Here is a 17,539-nt window from a genome sequence, read left to right as displayed (position 1 = left end):
TCTTTGGGTAGTAGAAGAGGAAAACCTTGTTTTTAAAAAAGTTCCCAGACCCCTCCTTACCTTAGGAGGCGGTGTGTGCAGTGGTTAGGAACTCAGACTGGTAGTCAGTCTGGGCTCAAGCTCTGTCCTTCACTTGCTAGCTGGGTGACTGTGAGACAGTTTACCTAAATCTCAGCTTCCTCTTCCATTAAAAGAGGGCAGTGGGGTTGTTACACTCAAGAACCTATGGAACAAATGACATATATAAAGTACTTAGCACAGAAGATGGCATGATAAATACTAGCTCCTAGTTTCTCTTCACATTCCACTGAAACCACCAAATTTCCCAGGCTCTTTGCTTAGGGGTGAAGGGTCCAGTAGTGTTTATCGAACAGAACACTGGAGAAGATGTCCTCAGGGAATTAGAGTTTTTGGCTGGTTGGGAGGTGACACTAGCCAAAGAATAATTAGCTTATGGCTAATGATTCCTGCTGCCAGAGAGACCAGGGGAATTCAGAGAAGGGAGAGACAGCTAGGCCATCTGAAGACAGGCAAGATGCGGAACACAGGAAAAAGAGGAAGCAGCAGTGGGTCTGCTATGAAGTAAAATGTGCCTTACAGGTCGTAGAACTTGGAAGATTAGCTTAAGGGCCATCAGCCATAATAAAGCTGATTATTGTGGAGGGCCTGGACCCAGAGCGGTAGATAAGGTCTTTAGCGCAGGGAGCGGCAAGATAACGGTGGTGGTGGGAGTCTTCACCTGTAGCAGGGAGCCGGGGGAGCAGGCCGGCGAAAGGTGCAGACAGGGCGGCCATTGAGGAGCTGAGGCTCAGGACCCAGGGCGGGGAGGAGCTGAGCTGCGTGGGGGCTGTGAGAACTGAGGGAGGCCTCTCTGAGAGACATTTCAGAAAACAGTGTAACAACTGATGGCAGAACTGGTTTAAAGGGCAATGAGAAAGGAAGACTGTTGCTTATTACAGTCTGAAGAGGAAAAATAATTCCATGTTTGTTTCTGAATTTTCTGAACCAATGGGGGGGAAAGACTTAGGAGTCAGATGAAAATAACTTCATAGCTAGTGTAAAGTTAGATGAGAACCCATGGACTTCTTCAAAATGGACTTCTCCTTCTCCAGCCCCAAATTAAACTCACCCAGAGGACAGCTGTGGGCAGTCATCTGCCCCTGCCCCGCCCCCAGTTTCCCACTTGCAGGAAGACAGGAGCAGAGCAAGCAAGTGCTGCTTATGGACAAGTAGGGGACAAAGAGAAATCTTCAAGGGGCTCCTGTCCGGTGTCCTGTATCACCAATCCTGTAGGGAGAGGGAGCTGGGCAGTGTTACAGCGCAATATACCACCTTTGCGCCTTTGCTGGCTTGGCAAAAGCTATATATGCTGTATGTGAGTGCATCAAATCGACACGGTGTACACCTCAAACTTACACAATGTTATATATCGATTACAGCTCAAGAAAGCTGGAAGAGAAAAGGAAACTGCCAAATACAACTGCTCGGACTACCAGCATCTCCTCAGATGGAAACTCAGCGTTTTCCCTTTGCACAGGAGGACCCATGGTTTGTGGGGTTTGAAGTTTATTCAGTCTGGGCAGCTCAGTAAGAAAAAAAAAAACAACACACATATACCCTGGCTGGTGTGGCTCAGTGCATTGAGCGCAGGCTGTGAACCAAAGGGTCGCCGGTTCAATTCCCAGTCAGGGCACATGCCTGACTGGGTTGCCGGCCAGGTCCCCAAACCACCCCAAAACTTAGAATCTTAACAAAACAATTTATCATCATCTTTCAAAGTCCTGTGGGTTGAGTCCTGAGACTGGGCTCAGCTGGGTGGTGCTCCCCGGGAGTGTCTCACGTGGTCACAGGACGTTCGCTGGGGCCAGAGTCACCTGGAGTGCAGATGGGCCGCAAGTCCAAAACGGCCTACGCACGTGGCTGGCAGGTGATGTCGGTGTCTGCTGAGAGTTTGGTTGAGGCAGCCGTGCGTGGCCTCCCCCTGGGTTCCAGCTTCTCATGGCTTGGCAGCAGGATTCTGAAAGAAGGTATCCCAAGAACCAAGTGATTTAGGAGTCCCAGGCAGAAGCTACAAGGTTTTGTAAGACCAACTCAGAAGTGCCAGGACATCTCTGCCACATTCCAAGGTCTAGGGAGGCCTGAGGCTGGCCCAATTTGACGAGAGGGGAGTTGGGATCCGCCTGTCGAAGGGAGGAGCAGCGGGCTTGTGTACTGAGGGGAGGACTTGATGGCGGCCCTCTTGGGGACTCTACCACCACCTTCCTGTAGAAGTGCCCTCCCTGCTGAGAGGTCTTGAGGATAAAAGAAATGATCATCTATTTTTCCAGTGCAAACCAACAGAAGTTGATGAGTTAGCTGTTTAGTTAATTAAGAAAGGAAATACAGCTTGAAACGTAGAGGCAGATTTACAAAGAAACTAACTGAACTTACGTATCAGGGCCCTTAACTCATACCAGCCATTACTGAGTTCTGGTTGTTGCTGGGGGTGGTAGACTGTTCTAGAGAGAAAAAGCAAGGTTACAGTCAGGAATTACTTCTTTTGTAAGCATTTCTCAACAAAAAGGGACCTCAGTTCCCAAGATTCCTGTAACTTGATGTGATTTCTTTTCTCAGTCTTACTAAACATTAACAGTAGTATCTAAATTTTGTATTCGTAATTGTGGTTTTTAAAAAGATTTTATTTATTTATTTTAGAGAGAGGGAGAAAAATATCAATGCGAGGTTGCCTCTCACATTCCCCTACTGGGGACCTGGCCCACAACCCAGGCATGTGCCCTGACTGGGAATTGAACCGGCGACCCTTTGGTTCACAGCCTGCGCTCAATGCACTGAGCCACACCAGCCAGGGTATATGTGTGTTGTTTTTTTTTTTTCTTACTGAGCTGCCCAGACTGAATAAACTTCAAGCCCCACAAACCATGAGTCCTCCTGTGCAAAGGGAAAACGCTGAGTTCCCATCTGCGGAGATGCTGGTAGTCCGAGCAGTTGTATTTGGCAGTTTCCCTTTCTCTTCCAGCTTTCTTGAGCTGTAATCGATATATAACATTGTGTAAGTTTGAGGTGTACACTGTGTCGATTTGATGCACTCACATATAGCATTAACTGAACCTCCATCACCCCACATAATTACCCTTTGATTCCTGTGGTGAGAATATATCACATCTCTCTTAGCAACTTTCCAGTGTATGATACAGTATTGTGAACTATAATCACCATGCTATTCTTTAGTCCCCAGAACTTACTCATTTTTTAACTGGAAATTTGTAGCCTTTAACCAGTATCTCTCTATTGCCCGCCCCCCCACCCCAGTAACTACCAGTCTGCTTTCTGTTCCTATCAGACGTATTAGCATTTTTGTTGTCCTCTGCAGTCCCACACGTCTGCATCACCCCACATATCTGTCATCTCTCGTTGGGGCTGTGTGACCGTCTCCCACCACCAGCGCTTTGAAAATGTCTAGGGGCAGGGAGTCACTTAGGCAGAGTAAGGGGAAGCTGCTTTATTTACCTCTGACCGTCCACAGGGGAGACTTCGTGACTCAGCCTGTCTGTCTACATCTCTAGCTCACGAGTCTCTGTGAAAATCACTTGTGTGCATCCGTGTGTCATTTACCTGGGTTGTTCCCATTGAGTGACTTGAGACTTGCCAACCAGCTTTTTGAATAAAACCGAATTTGAAATTTACTTTGATACACACCGTTCATGGCCACACAAAGGGAGCCAAACTGTATGCTGTGTCAGACATTTCCTCTCATTGGAAATTATTTCCCTTTGCTGTCCTCCTAAAAAGTAATTTCACTTGAATTTTACCGTTAAACATGCAGTATTTTCTTTTTGAATTAATGCATCTAGGAATAGTTTGAGAACTTTGTTTAAAAATGCAAACCCCTGGAATCCATTTCCTGGAACATCTAAATCACTTGGTATGGGGAGGATCCTAGGAATTTTCACATTTTTAGACAATTTTGAAACAGGTGCTCCAAAGGCCTCTCTTCCACAACACGGTCTCAGAGCCGTTCTTCGGTGTGATGCCGGATCTCCCCTTGCAGGACCCTACAGTGGGCGGCGATATGTGCGTGCTTCATTCTCAGTGCATGCAGCTCCCTGCCAGGCCCACAGAGTCTGCTCACGTCCTCGTCCACCGGACACAGGGCTGCCGAGGCTGGGGCTGCTTCCCGCCCCAGTTATCCTGCCGAGGCAGGATAACTGTTCTTTGCCACCCAACAGTGTCCCGGAGGAGAGCAGGGATGATTGTGTCTCCTCTTGTAAAGCAAGAGACACAGGAACCTGCTCTCCGAGTTCTCTGAACACCCACCACTGTGAAGAGCCCTGGGAAGGAGTGACACGCTGCAGTTACTTGCGCCCTGATTGGCCAGAAGTAGCAACTAGAGCAGCAGTTAATAGCAATTAAGAGCAGCAGTTATTTCATTATTAATACATCAGGTGACCATATAATGTGTCCTTTCAGGACATTTTTGAGAATCAAATGGGACACTATTAATAATAAAACAGCACAAACCGAAGGTCTCTCAGGCAAACAGGGACGTACAGTGCCACATTCAAAGTTCTAAAGGTTGAGCTTTTGGGGGTTGGCCACAGGGGTACAAGGGACAAGACTTGGGACTCTGTTTTCTGTGACCTAATGGCAGCCTTTACCTTGGGAACGACTTGACATTTCTGCCAGGAACACTACTGAGAGGCCCGATCGCTGTTACTTTAAATGAGACCTTTAGCACTGAACCCCAGGTCTCTCTCTCACAGGCTGGGATTGCTTTCGACCCTCATCTCTGTAAATGGGCATTTTAGAGGACACAGACTCACTCCTCCAACAATTAATGAGCTAGAATCAGGCCCATTTGTTCAATGATTACTCAAGGAGCATTTGATTCTGTGATGAACAAGCCGCTAGAGGCCCGGAGAAGGGACCGCAGGGACACCCACCATGTGAGGTGCATAGTCCTCCCTGTAGCTTCTTGACCCCCCTGAGTTGCAGAGCCCCAGACTCCTATGGAGCAAACGGAAGCCCACGCTCTAGCGGCCAGCCAGGCCCTGGGTGCCCTGTAGGCTACTCTTCACATGACCTAACATTTTAGATGCTTTAGAAACTTCCTGAGATATTAGATGGTAGCCACCCTCCAAAGTCAAGTGTTTACTTTGTAGACTCCAGAAGAAAAAAGAAACCCTCAAGCATATCTGTGGTGTATTTAAAGTATAAAATTATAGCCACAGCCAAAACAGCCAGCTCCTTTTGGGTTGCATGAGCAGCCAACATATTTGTAATACTTACATGTCCCTTGATTCACTTACAGTCAGACACTTTGAGGTCATGCGGTCAATCACATCAAGGTCTAACCCATCCTATGATGAAAGGGTAGGAGATTGTTAGAGCCATAAGCATCCCCTGTGGCCACCTAGTCCTGCCTAACCTTTCATTTCACACAAGGAGACACTGCAGATTTGAGAAGTCGTGCCTCATCCCTCCCCGCTTCCCAGCGGAAATCTAGCACGTTAGCCGAACCGAACCGAACCACAGAAGGCCACCGAGCACACAGCCCTCTTTCACACCCCAGCCTCTGGGCCCTGCAGCTCTGCCATGTAAGGCATATGATGTCCAACTCTGCTCCCTGACACTTTATCTGATGACTCATGACTTCACTCTGCGTCCCCAGCAGGGGTCAATAGACAGAAATGCAAATAAACTCAGTGGTTATGCCCAACTATTAAGGGACAGAGGTGGGTCTCAACCCAAGTCTTTTGCCACCAAATTCAGGTGTGCTTCATGACATCATATAGTGGAGACAGAATCACAAGAGACTGTCTGGATGCAATCTTTGTGCCAGAATGCCAGTACTGAAATACTCTACTTTGTTGGGCCACGAGGAGACAGGCTTGGGTTTTATTTCCTTCTGGTACAAGTGCCACATTCAAAGTTCTAAAGGTTGAGCTTTTGGGGGTTGGCCACAGGGGTACAAGGGACAAGACTTGGCACTCTGTTTTCTGTGACCTAATGGCAGCCTTTACCTTGGGAACGACTTGACATTTCTGCCAGGAACACTACTGAGAGGCCCGATCGCTGTTACTTTAAATGAGACCTTTAGCACTGAACCCCAGGTCCCTCGAGCCCGCTCTTACCTCCTTTCATCAGCTGGGTCACTTTCGGGTGCATCACCCTGAGGTCAGTACCTTAAGAAGTGACATGCAGTGCATTAGAATTTGTAATTACGCTCATTATCTCATGTGCTCCTTATAACAGCTTTGTGAGAGAGGTAGACACAGGTAGTACAGTATTTGTTAGCTTTCTTGATTTTTTTTTCAATTTTTTTAACAGTGATTTCAGAGATGAGAAAATCAACAGCTTGTCTCAAGTCCCAGAGCTGGTGAGAAGCAGAGACTGGAGCGAGGCCTTCTGGCAGCAGAGGCAGGGCTCTTGCTCCTAAGGAAAGCGGGGCCTGCGCTGCAACAGCTCATCGAGGATGTAAAAGGGAAGGAAGGCTTGGAGAATCCGCTGAGCTGACCAGGATGTGAAAGCTGCTAGGGCTTCCTAGGGAAGCAGCCGAGATGTGGCGAATGAAAGAACTGATGGATTCTTTTTAAAAGTAGTTTTAAGCCAGCATCAGCTTACAGCAGTGTGAGCTCTCTTAACATGCCACTGAAATTTCATCTGTAATAGAGCAAAGATACAAACATGTATTAAACAAATGCTAAAACAGCAGCCTGCAGCTGAACACTAAGTGGACGTGTGTATTAAAGAGAGGCTTGTCACGGGCTCTTGTGTAAAATGGGTGGCCGCTGATGGCATCAAGGATGTCTCAGTGTTCTGGAGCTGAGGGCCCTGCAAGAGTGGTCAGCACGCGGCTCATTCGCGGCACCTTAACCGAGGCTCCGGAGTCCCCTGCCCCGCACTCACTCCTGCTCCCTCCCTAGCACGGATGGTTGTTTGTTAGCAGCTCCACCGAGGACAGGAAAGGAGAAGGAACGAGTCTGCTACTTCTGTTAAATGTCAGCGTGTTACATTTTCACGACTGCAGGAGTTAACAAGCTAAGTGGTTTGGGTCACTCTGAGCTAAGGGGTCTTCTGAATGGATCTCCTACGTTGAGTCTTTTTTCATTCCTTTCTTTGTCCCCTGTTTACTCTTTGTCTCAGCAAATGTGTCCTGCAGATCTATTATGATTCCTACTGTGGAAGATACTGCTGGGCCCACAGAAAAAAATGCAGAACCGTTATCTCTGGCTGCCAGAGGGTGAACTTGGGGTGGCGGGGAGATGAGATAACTGACTCCCAGGTGTTCACTGTAAGCAGGACAAGGGTGAGTGTCCAACAAGGAAAATGCTTCCCTCCATTACTGTTTGAATGGCCACCAAGTACAGGGCTCTGGCTCTGCTGTGGCGACAGAAACAAATAGGACAACTTGGAACTTAGCCCTAGGAGCTTACTGTCTAGAGTGGCGGAGGGGGTTGTGTGCCTGAGGAAGGGCACACAGTGAGTTTTCCACGTGTGGTTCCCCCACCACCTACGTCGGAAGTCCCTGGTCCATATTTAAATGGGCTGATGCCCGGGCTCAGGGGTACACAATCAGAATGTTTAAAAGTGGACCTTTGGAATCTTAATGTAACTAGCACAGAGCAGTTCTTAAACACATAAAAACTGGAGAAAGACTGACCTTGTGGATGAGACAGACAGGTGGACCAAGGTGGGTATAAATAGGCAAATACCATGTCAATGGGCATGAAAGGATGGTGACCGCAGAGGACCTCGGCAAAGAAAGATGCTGCTCGTTGGTCTTCCGCAGGGTTGCTTTGGCAGCAGAGGGTACCAGACACACTCTCAGAGAAGAAGGGAGGCATGAGAAGGGAACTGTAGGAAATCAGCTCACTGGTTCAGATCTCTCCAAACAGAGGCTTCCTAAAGAGGCCCATCAAAACCACACCTTCTGAAATGACTCTGCTGTCACTCTCCTTACCCTGCCTGATTCTTCTTCAGAGCACCTACCATCTGACATTGGAATTTGTCTCTCATCTACTAGGTTAGAAGTGATGAGAGGCTTTGTCACCTTTGTTCACAGCTGTATCTCCCTCCAGTGCCTGGAGTAGTTGGCACGTAGTAAATGCTCAGTAAACACAGAACGAAGGCTCCAGAGGGCAGATAGATCCACCTGGGCGTCCTCTCTCAGCTGTTCGAGTTAAATTGCTCTGAGAAGCTGCAAGAATCTCAAAAATTCCTGTGGCCTTTCTCTCCCTTCCTTGGCAGATGGTAGCATGAGGAAGGAGCCACCGGAGGCCCTGACCATGACCCACAAGTCCCCTCAGACAAACTTGGCATAATATGCCTCTCCCCTGCAGAAACTCACTTCCTGATTTCTGAATCCCAGGGAGCCGCAGAGCCCATTAGTTTCATGTGAGGCTTCCTGGAACATTGAGAAGCTATTTAAGGAATTGAACAGGGAACTTTAAGGAGATGAATGTGGCTTGACCGAGGAGGGCCAACTACGGCTTCGGAGAGGGGAGGTCAGGACTCCAGAGCCTGCTGGAATCCTTTGAAGCCCTTGCCACTGGGGAGGACGAGCAGGCAGGATGTCTTGCATGGAAGTCTAATTTTCCTGAAAGCCTTCCCACAAAATGTTCTGCATCACAGGTTCATGTATAAGACGTAGTTGTAAGTGGAAAGTTGGCATGCTTTGGAAATTGGCTAAAGGGCAGGAAAACAATGGGGAGCAGTAACAAACCTAAAAGGATGTTAATTAGGGAGTGCCTGGGGGATCCAGTTGAGACCAGCTTTTTATTATTTACATAAAAATTACTTGGGTAGTAGTCCTGAAAGGGATTTTCATGTTGCCTAATGAAACTGCAGTAGAGAACTGTGTGTGAAAATGTGAATAGTGGAATTGAGGGAGGATTCAATTTTTTGACGGAATTGCAAAGGAATGTTTTCTAACATACTTCTATTTATCAGCCCACACCCATTCTGTTCACCAGATTTACAGTTGAGTAGTGGGCAGGGAAGCTTCAGCTTGAACAACTCAAATCTCTGTATTTTGGGGGCCAGCAGAAAGTACTTGAAGAAATTTTAGCATCCTACACACAGGGCAGGTCCTGAAATTAAATGGGTGTTATATTCATCTCCAGAAACCTCTCTTTTCAGGGGAGCTGGAAGGCAGATAGAATCTGCTCTTTAGCTACAAGTGTAAGGTTGGGCCACCTAACACCCACATCCACCCACTTCCCTTTACTTAACATTTCTATCGTGTGGAGCTCATATTATCACAGAAACTCATTTTAGGCATACCCCAGTAGGGAGCTAGCAGTCTCTCCTAAAAGTATTGCACACACAGTGAGCCAGGACTTGACGTGGGGAGCCCAGGAGTGACACTTGCTACCTTCTCTATAGCTTGCCCCAGGGATAGTCTATGTAGACATCATGGAGACCACTGAGCATTAAATGATCTGCGCCTCCTTCATCATAGACCAAAACATACAAAGCAACCACTAAGGATCCTAGAGTGGCCTTATCTCCCCCACAGACTGAGAGCTTTGAAGAGAAAGATGCTACTCATCTTTATGCTTAGAGCACCTGGCCCAGAGCTGGCCCTTAATTAATGTCTGTGGAATGGATGTGCAAAGGACAGACGGAAGCAAGCAAGCAAGCCTCTGGGCACTCTTCTGGCCAGCACAGCATCTGGTGTTGGTCAATGTTCCAGCTGCATCTCAGGCATTACAGTTCTTCATAGTCAAACTATTGGGGCCAACTGTCGGGCCCCATCTGTCTGTACTGCCAGTCTCCAAAGGAGGCCACCCTGGCCACAAAGCTTGCTGCACAATCAAGTACCTCACAGTGCATGCCTGCAAACCATGGGGCAGGGTGGGACAAGGGGAGGGAAATCCGAAGTCAGTCTCCTAGGGGGGATAATGTGCCCACTTCTTAAGCAGGAGTATTCCCGTTCGTTGCAGGTAAGAGTCTACGATCTCTCCAGATACGAGCATGGAGCAGATGACGTGCTGATCCTGGCAACTGATGGACTGTGGGATGTTTTATCAAACGAAGAAGTGGCAGAAGCAATCACTCAATTTCTTCCTAACTGTGACCCAGATGACCCTCACAGGTTTGTGCATTTCTGTGATTACAGGGTTGCTTCTTGACGGTGTTTCATAATGTGACTGAAATTAGTAATAATCATGCGTTGTCAACATTCATGATGCATAGCAGAGCTAACAGGGAGGGCTTAGTGACCAGACTATAGGATGGACTACATTGACTAGCTGTAGAAGTACATCACAGCCAAATAAAAATCCTCCTGAAGCTGCCCTGGCTGGTGTAGCTCAGTGGATTGAGCGCGGGCCTGCGAACCAGATGATTGCAGTTTGATTCCTGGTCAGGGCGCATGCCTGGGTTGCAGGCCAGTTCCCAGCAGGGGACACATGAGAGGCAACCATACATTGGTATTTCTCTCCCTCTCTCCTTCCCTTCCCCTCTAAAAATAAATGTATAAAATCTTTTTTAAAAAAATCCTCCTGAAGTTGAACGGTCCAAGCGGTAAAGAATTTGATTTATAAGATATTTTAATATCTTAGTTCATATCCTCCAAAAGGGGAATAATTTGTGCTCCTTCTGACAAGACTGATAGCAAATGCTCCCAGTATGTATTTTTATCTACTGAGGAACTGTTTCTTTTGAGAAATATTGAGAAAGGAGAAAATTAAAGTAGATATTTTCTTACAGCGTAATGGCAGTATAACTGTCCTAGACAACCCTAGGTGACTCTCAGATATGAACAGAAATCCCCTCTGGAGAAACAGTTTTCACTTAAAACACAAGAACATGAGTCACCATGAATAAAAGCCAGCAGAAATGACAAACAGCAGAGTTAGACCTGTAAACACTTCATTTTTGGATTTATCCATCAAAAATATAAATAAATATTTTAACATTTCAGAAATTTTTAAAAATATTGAAAATATGACCAAGGATTAAAAACTATAAAATATCTGCGCTTTTAAAATAAGGAAATGGAACTTCTGGAGATGAAAAATATAAAAACAGGAACTAAAAAGGTCACTGGATTACAGGGATCAGAGATGATTGAAGAGAACACTAGTGAGCTGGGAAATAGGTCTGAATAATCCAGAGTGTGGCTCAGAGACAGAGAGAAGGAAAAATGTGAAGTGAGATTAAGAGACTAGGAGGATAACCTGAGAACATTTGAAAGATGCTATCCCCATATTGATCTGTAGAGTCAGTACAGTTATAACCAAAATTCCAATGGAGTTTTCATGGACAGAACTTCATAAGCAGATTCTAGAAGTACATGGAAGGACAAAGTGCCAAGAATGTTTGTGACATTGCCGTATGGGTTTACCCTTCTAGATATTAGACAAAATCAGAACAATTAAGACAGTGTAGAAAAATATAAAATTTCACCCTGGCTGGTATAGCTCAGTGAATTGAACACAGGCCTGTGAACCAAAGGGTCGCTGGTCTGATTCCGAGTGAGGGCACATGTCTGGGTTGCAGGCCAGGTCCCCAGTAGGGGGTGCCTGAGAGGCAACCACACATCGATGTTTCTCTCCCTCCCTTTCTCCCTTCCTTCCCTCCTCTCTAAAAATGAATAAATAAAATATTTTAAAAACATATATATAAAATTTCTTCTCTCATACTGTACACTAAAATTGTCCAGGGAAATTAAGACAATATAAAAAGTAAAATTAATACAACTTTTATAAAATAGCATATATTATAGGAGACTATCCTTCTGATCTCAGAGTTGGGAAGGATTTCTGAAACAAGACAAAGAAAACACAAACAATGACTGATTGGTAAGCATAAAGCAATGAAAGCACAAATCAGTGACTGAATGTGGCCTTGCCTACATTAAAATAACCAAGTTTGGTTCTTCAAAAGACAAAGAGAGTAAAATGGCAAGCCATGAAGTGGGAGAAGATTTTTGCAACTTACACAACTGAGGAGGGAATGATAGCCATAAAATACAGTGAACTCTGACAGATCAAAAAAGATGATTTAAAAAAACAATACAAAAATTAGCAAGAACCAGTCATCACAAAGAAGAAAATTAATGGCCAATAAATACATGATCAAGAACATTCAACTTAAATTGAGCAGCGCAAATTAAAAGTATGTGGAGGACTGAAGATAGTTTTGTGAACTCGTAGGAAGATCCTGCAGATGTCAGTGTACGTGGTGGGGTTGAGCACGCACCCCGACCTCCTCCTCGGTCTACGCCCAGGAGTGCTGGGCCTGAAAGTGGGGTCTTCGGGGCCACGTGGTCCCATCATCAGAGAACTTGTTGGAAATGCAGATTCTCAGACCCCACCCCAGATCTACCGAATGCAACCCCAGTGGTGGGAGCCAGGGGTTTGTGTTCTACCAAGCCATCCAGGGGGTTCTGGCTCTGCTAAAATTTGAGTCATGTAAAAAGATGTCCACAGAATTGTTTAATTACAAAAATGAAGCATTGTACACGTCCAAACATACAACAGATAAATAAAGAATAGACTACAGCTCAGAACATGAACCAAATCTGTGCCCATTAACAGGGCAGAATCTCAAAAACCAAGTTGAATTTAATAAGCAAGCCAGAAGAATACACATATTATGATTCTATATACATGAAGTAGAAAACTAACGATGTGTCATTTAGAGGTATAAATATTAAAACTTTAACAAAAACCAAGAGAATTAACCCAAGATTCAGGATAGTGGCTTCCTGGGGAGGAGAGGTGGCAGAGGGGATAGATATGTGCTTGAGGAGGGGCGCACAGTGAGCTTCTAGGTACCTGCTGGAGATGTTCTGGTTCTTAGCCAGATGACGCGTATGTGGTGACTCGTGATATTTTTAAACTGTGCCTGTGTTCCATACACTCGTCTGCACGCAGACTGAGAGGCAGTGTCGTCCAGTGGTTAATGGCATGGAACCTACAGTCAGCCTGCCTGAGCTTAGATTCTGGTTCCGTTCCTTTTGCGCTTGTGACCTTAGGGAAGTTTCTTATTCCTTTGGTGCCTCAGACTCTGCGTCTGTAAAACGGGGGTTCCATAGTACCAGCCTCACACACGGGTATCAAGTGAAGTGCCTGCCATATTAGTATGCACTAGCCACTGTCCTTGTTGTTTGTTCCTATTTCTGTATGTGTCACATACTTCACAACAATAACAAAAATCGCTTCAGAAAAAAGTGAGGCCAGACTGTCTCTCTTCCTCGAGTTGTCTGGTATAACAGTTTTGCTCAGGTGCAAAGGAATTAACAGTACTGCAATTAAGGATTCTTTTATTTAAATTTGAATGTATTTTTCTCCGGTTGAGTTTTTAGTTTTAATCTGTGTTTTATATCCTGCTTGTTAGCAACATTCTTATGTTGATTTTCTCTACTGTGATTATTTTTATAAAGCTTTGCAAAGCGAGCTGACAGGTACAAGTGAAAAGGCACCCCACACTTTTTTTTTTTAATCTCTCCAAGCCGGCCTGGTCTTGCTCACCAGCCTGTCCCTCTCCATGGCAACAAATCTGCCCTCCAGGGAGTGGTGACCTATGGGCAGTGATGTCACTGGGCAGGTGCATGCCAGGCCAGAGCAGGCTGCTGGGTTCGTGAGAAATGTCACCATTGCAGCCGGGCTTACAGTGACCTCCATGGAACAGACAGGGCCGAGACAAAACAGTCTTCAGTGTGCCTTTCAGGGAAGACTGTGAAGCAAAGCCAGAGAAGGAGTCTTGTATCAGACAAACGAAAGAGTTGAAAGGAAAAGCTACAAAAGGAGCACAGTTTTATTGGTAACACACAGAATACGAGGCAGAAGGGCAGAAAAACTCTGGTTGCTTTTTGAGATCTCAAGACAGTCAGAACTTTGGGGTGAAGCTACTCTTCTTTGCCAAAAGACTGTCATCCAGGTTCATTCATTTAGGAGTTAGGACCTATTTTATGAGCCAAGGCCTCTTAGACCCTGGGGAAGGATCTGAAGAAAAACAGACCCGGTCCCTGCCCTCCTGGAGTTTAAAGTCCAGAGGGGGTTGCAGAAGCATAAGGAAGTTACAGTGCTAGTGGATAAATACAGATAAGCCAGGAAATGTCAGGGCGTGTGGAACTGCAGAGGGGGAACATGGCACATTCAGAGAGCTCAGCAGTCGGTGTGGCTGACTCAGTGCGCAGTAGTGTCGCTGGCTGAGGGGTACGAGGTGAGCAGGCCAGATCGTGGTGGACCTTATGAACTCACAAGGTTAACAAGATGAACATTACTTGTAGGAAAGGATGTCTGTGATACAGAATTTATGCAATCCTATATCCCTAATCAGAAAACATTCTGTAAAATCTGATGGCAAAAACATGAGATGTGAGTTTCTTCTCTCCTCTGTGCTCCTTAGTGATTTAAACCATGTTGGAAAATCAGAGAAACTTAATTTGTTATAAAAGCACAACTTAGGAATTATATAAAATGTCCTCTTCCATGTGTGAGGTATTTGCACATATCTGTGTGTGACTTGAAAGGAGGGCACCAGACTCCATCCGTGGCTAAAGCCCTGACGGCAGGAGGTTGCCTGACGGTGCCCTGCTGACAGGGAGCTGTTCTATCTCGTTATGCAAAACAGACACATGAGTGGAAGTCAGTCATCCTCATCAATCTGAGTCTAAATCATAATTTCTGTGATGAAGAAAGACCCACTATAGTTCCAGAGGCTGTATGGGCCCTTCCTCAGCCAGAAGGACCCATTTCTCCCCAAATCCAGTCCAAGACCACAGGTTGCCTGTTTAGTCTTGGGAGCTAGGGGCTGGAGAGCTCCTGGGTCCAAGCCCGAGGAGGCAGCCGCAGGAGGTCAGCCCGGTGTGTGACAGAAAGTGAGAAAGGAGAGAGGTTCTCCCCAGGAGGGGGAGCCTGAGAGAGGAGAGACGACAAAGCGAGCGAGAAGAACAACCAAATGTTTCTTCATTTGAGGTTTTGAATGGGCCTGTGTGACTTAGAGTTTTGTCAGGTTCACCCAGTTTTGTCTAGAAATTTAGCAGGACAGAAAAGGCAGTGCCTTAGCCCTGTGACATTCAGGACTTTTGGCTTTTGCTCTTTGATTATTTGGCTTTGTTTGTATTATATGTAGGGTTTTTTTTTTGCTTTGCTTTTTATAAGAAATTTAAAATAGCATCTCACACTCCAGAGTGAGTGGCGAGAGAGGAGATGGTTAGCATGAAGATAGGTTTGTGAAGTTCTGACCCTCACGCCATCCTCTTGGGCAGAGATGGGTGAAAATTAGCCATATGATCTTCTTGACCCCAGTATATTAAGTCCTTTTGCTATTTTAAACTGTCTTAACAAAGGAACTAGGAAATTTTAAAAAGAGGCTTTGTGGACAAGCCAAAATGTGAGTATGGCGTTTTTTTCTTTCTTTCTTTCCTTTTTATTGGAGTTTGCCCTAAAGTGTGGTGGAGCTGGCAGTTCTGTGAATGAGGGGTCATGAAATGAACTATTCTTAGGAAATATACCAAGCTAACATTCTAAAGTGGGGTTGCCGAAGTCACAGAGGTTAGGCTGCTGTTCTCTGTAATTTCAGTACAATTTTCTTTTGTGGCCCAAAGATCTTGTGCAATTTATAGAGGGTGCTTAGAGAAAGACCTGGAAGGGGTTTGTTTTCTGAGGCAACACGTCCCCTCTGTTAGGCTAGAGGTTTGAGGGTGAGTCTCCTGAAAAGAATATTCAAAATGGAGGCAAGTATGTAACACTCAAAGAAGAGGCTTGATATTTTGTCAGAAGTGAATCAATTATTAATATTACTAAAAGGAAAGGACATGTGCAAAGCCAAGAGGAACAAGGGCCAAAGAACTGTTAACCAAACATGGAAACGTGGCATTGATTTGTGACTGAACAAAAAATGGAGGTTCTGCTGCCTATCACTACAAAAGCCAAACCCACGATGCAGATGCTGGTGCAGAAGGAAAGGGTTTTTTCAGGTGCCACACAACCTGGGAGAATGGTAGACTCCGGTCTCAAAGACCATCTCCTCTTTCTGCCATGGAAAAAGTCCAGCCATCCTCAGCAAGGCCAAGACAAAAGCCAGTGTCCAGAGCTCCTGCTCAATTTCAAAGTACAGTCCTGTCCATCCAGTAGCTTCGCTTGTTCCCAGCTGCTGTCCACATGGAGGCCACAGGGCCATGGGCCATGCAGCTGCCAGGGCTACACGGTTGCATACCTCTGGGCAAGAGAGCACACAAACCACTGGCAAATGCGTCACCAGGTGGGCAGAAGAGAAAGGGGCTCCCTTCTGGAGGCCATGGAGCCATGGGAAGAACAGTGCACCGTACCTGCAGGTTGTGAGAGGGAGCGTGCTTCTTTGTTCCCCTGGGATTACATTAGGCTAGGCTTGGGACAGACCAGGTGCTTTATCAAAATGACCAATTTCCCCAAACTTTCTTGTACTTTGGGTGGGTCCACCTCCCAACCAGTCTCTTCTTTCCCCAGGCTACATTGGTGGGTTTCTTTGGTTCAGCACTGCCACTGCTGTACCATTTTGACTTTTACGGTGCATGTGTCCGCCTTCCCCTGGTTCCACCCCCAATCTGTTAATAAAAGGAATGGGAAAGGCTTTTTTCTCTATACATTTATCTTCCTAGCTTTTCGCATGATCAAAGAACCTCCCTTTGCTGCCATCTTGGCCAAAGGGGAGACTCCTCAGCACTCTGACTGACTGCTTTACAGTCACAGAGTCACATTCCAAATTTGCAGGCAAAACTTTGCAAGGCTTTGCTGCCCATTCCTTTATTTCCCAAGGCCCGTCTGTGTAAATCTCATCTCTGTAACTTGGACCTAATGGCCCTTGGTCCCCCTGCCATGACACTCGAGGGGCTTATTATGGGGTATTAAGTCTGTAAGTACCAATATACTGTAAACTCTGGAGAGCACTTCCCTAATGAGAGAAGCTTTCTCAATGGTCACGTTTCCAATGCTGTTCTTCACATCCATGCTATCTGAGGCTCAGAAAACTGTGCCTTGATACAAAAGAGAGTAATCAGTGGAAAATTAATAGTAAAACACCCCCAAACACTGACAGCAGGATACTCATCTAGGTATCAAACACTAGTTTGTATTACTTCATAATATGAAATTCATTTTGGCAGAAGACAACAGTTGTTCTTATGAAATCATTCCTTGAATTATCTGATTGCCACCAGCAGTCAATGGTTTTTGACCACTATGCCTCAAATGCAAAAAGGAAGACCCCCGCCCCCACCAATCAATTACAGGTCTTCCGAACAACATCATTTGTGTTTGGTCTGGAGTTTGAAAACTAGATAAAACCTGCACTTTTCTTTCTTTCCCAGTGTTGTAGCGTATTCAGATCCGTGGGAATTGTGAAGTCAGCCTGAGCCCCTGCTCCCACAGCCTCGGCGCGGCACTCCCCCAGGCCCTTCTTTCCCTGTGCTGTTCATGTGGCCTTGGGGCACAGCTGTGCGGCCACTTAGTGGGAACATCAGGGCATTTTAAAGGGCTCGCCAGGGAGATTGAGAAGGAAATGGTCTGTTATGAACACTCATTGAAATGCTGCTGTTTGGCATTCT

At 46.0% G+C, this 17,539-nt stretch overlaps 1 protein-coding gene and 1 long non-coding RNA gene across 9 annotated transcripts in view; one reads left to right on the top strand and one right to left on the bottom strand.

Annotated features, from left to right (window-relative positions):
• The window catches only part of LOC119045540 (uncharacterized), an 87,128-nt gene that overhangs the window by 9,362 nt on the left and 60,227 nt on the right, over positions 1–17,539 (bottom strand). For 4 of the 8 annotated variants that reach the window (XR_008390922.1, XR_008390916.1, XR_008390918.1 and 1 more), the window contains exons 2-7: positions 6,132–6,660; positions 5,287–5,357; positions 2,918–3,026; positions 2,431–2,498; positions 1,130–2,017; positions 61–223 (exon numbers count right to left, since the gene is read on the bottom strand). This is a non-coding gene — a long non-coding RNA (uncharacterized LOC119045540). The remainder of the gene's footprint in view (positions 1–60; positions 224–1,129; positions 2,018–2,430; positions 2,499–2,917; positions 3,027–5,286; positions 5,358–6,131; positions 6,661–17,539) is intronic. The other 4 variants (XR_008390921.1, XR_008390919.1, XR_008390923.1 and 1 more) reach the window with 4 other exon arrangements.
• Positions 1–17,539, top strand: part of PPM1H (protein phosphatase, Mg2+/Mn2+ dependent 1H) — a 246,962-nt gene that overhangs the window by 214,825 nt on the left and 14,598 nt on the right. Inside the window, exon 9 of the mRNA XM_053661658.1 lies at positions 9,945–10,096. Coding sequence (XP_053517633.1) covers positions 9,945–10,096 — 152 coding nt within the window. The remainder of the gene's footprint in view (positions 1–9,944; positions 10,097–17,539) is intronic.

The sequence above is a fragment of the Artibeus jamaicensis genome, unplaced genomic scaffold (assembly GCF_021234435.1).
Source record: "Artibeus jamaicensis isolate MK-2021 breed Jamaican fruit bat unplaced genomic scaffold, CSHL_Jam_final contig_233, whole genome shotgun sequence".
In the NCBI taxonomy this organism is placed as follows: Eukaryota; Metazoa; Chordata; class Mammalia; order Chiroptera; family Phyllostomidae; genus Artibeus; species Artibeus jamaicensis.
This window is presented reverse-complemented; position numbering and strand designations above follow the sequence as displayed.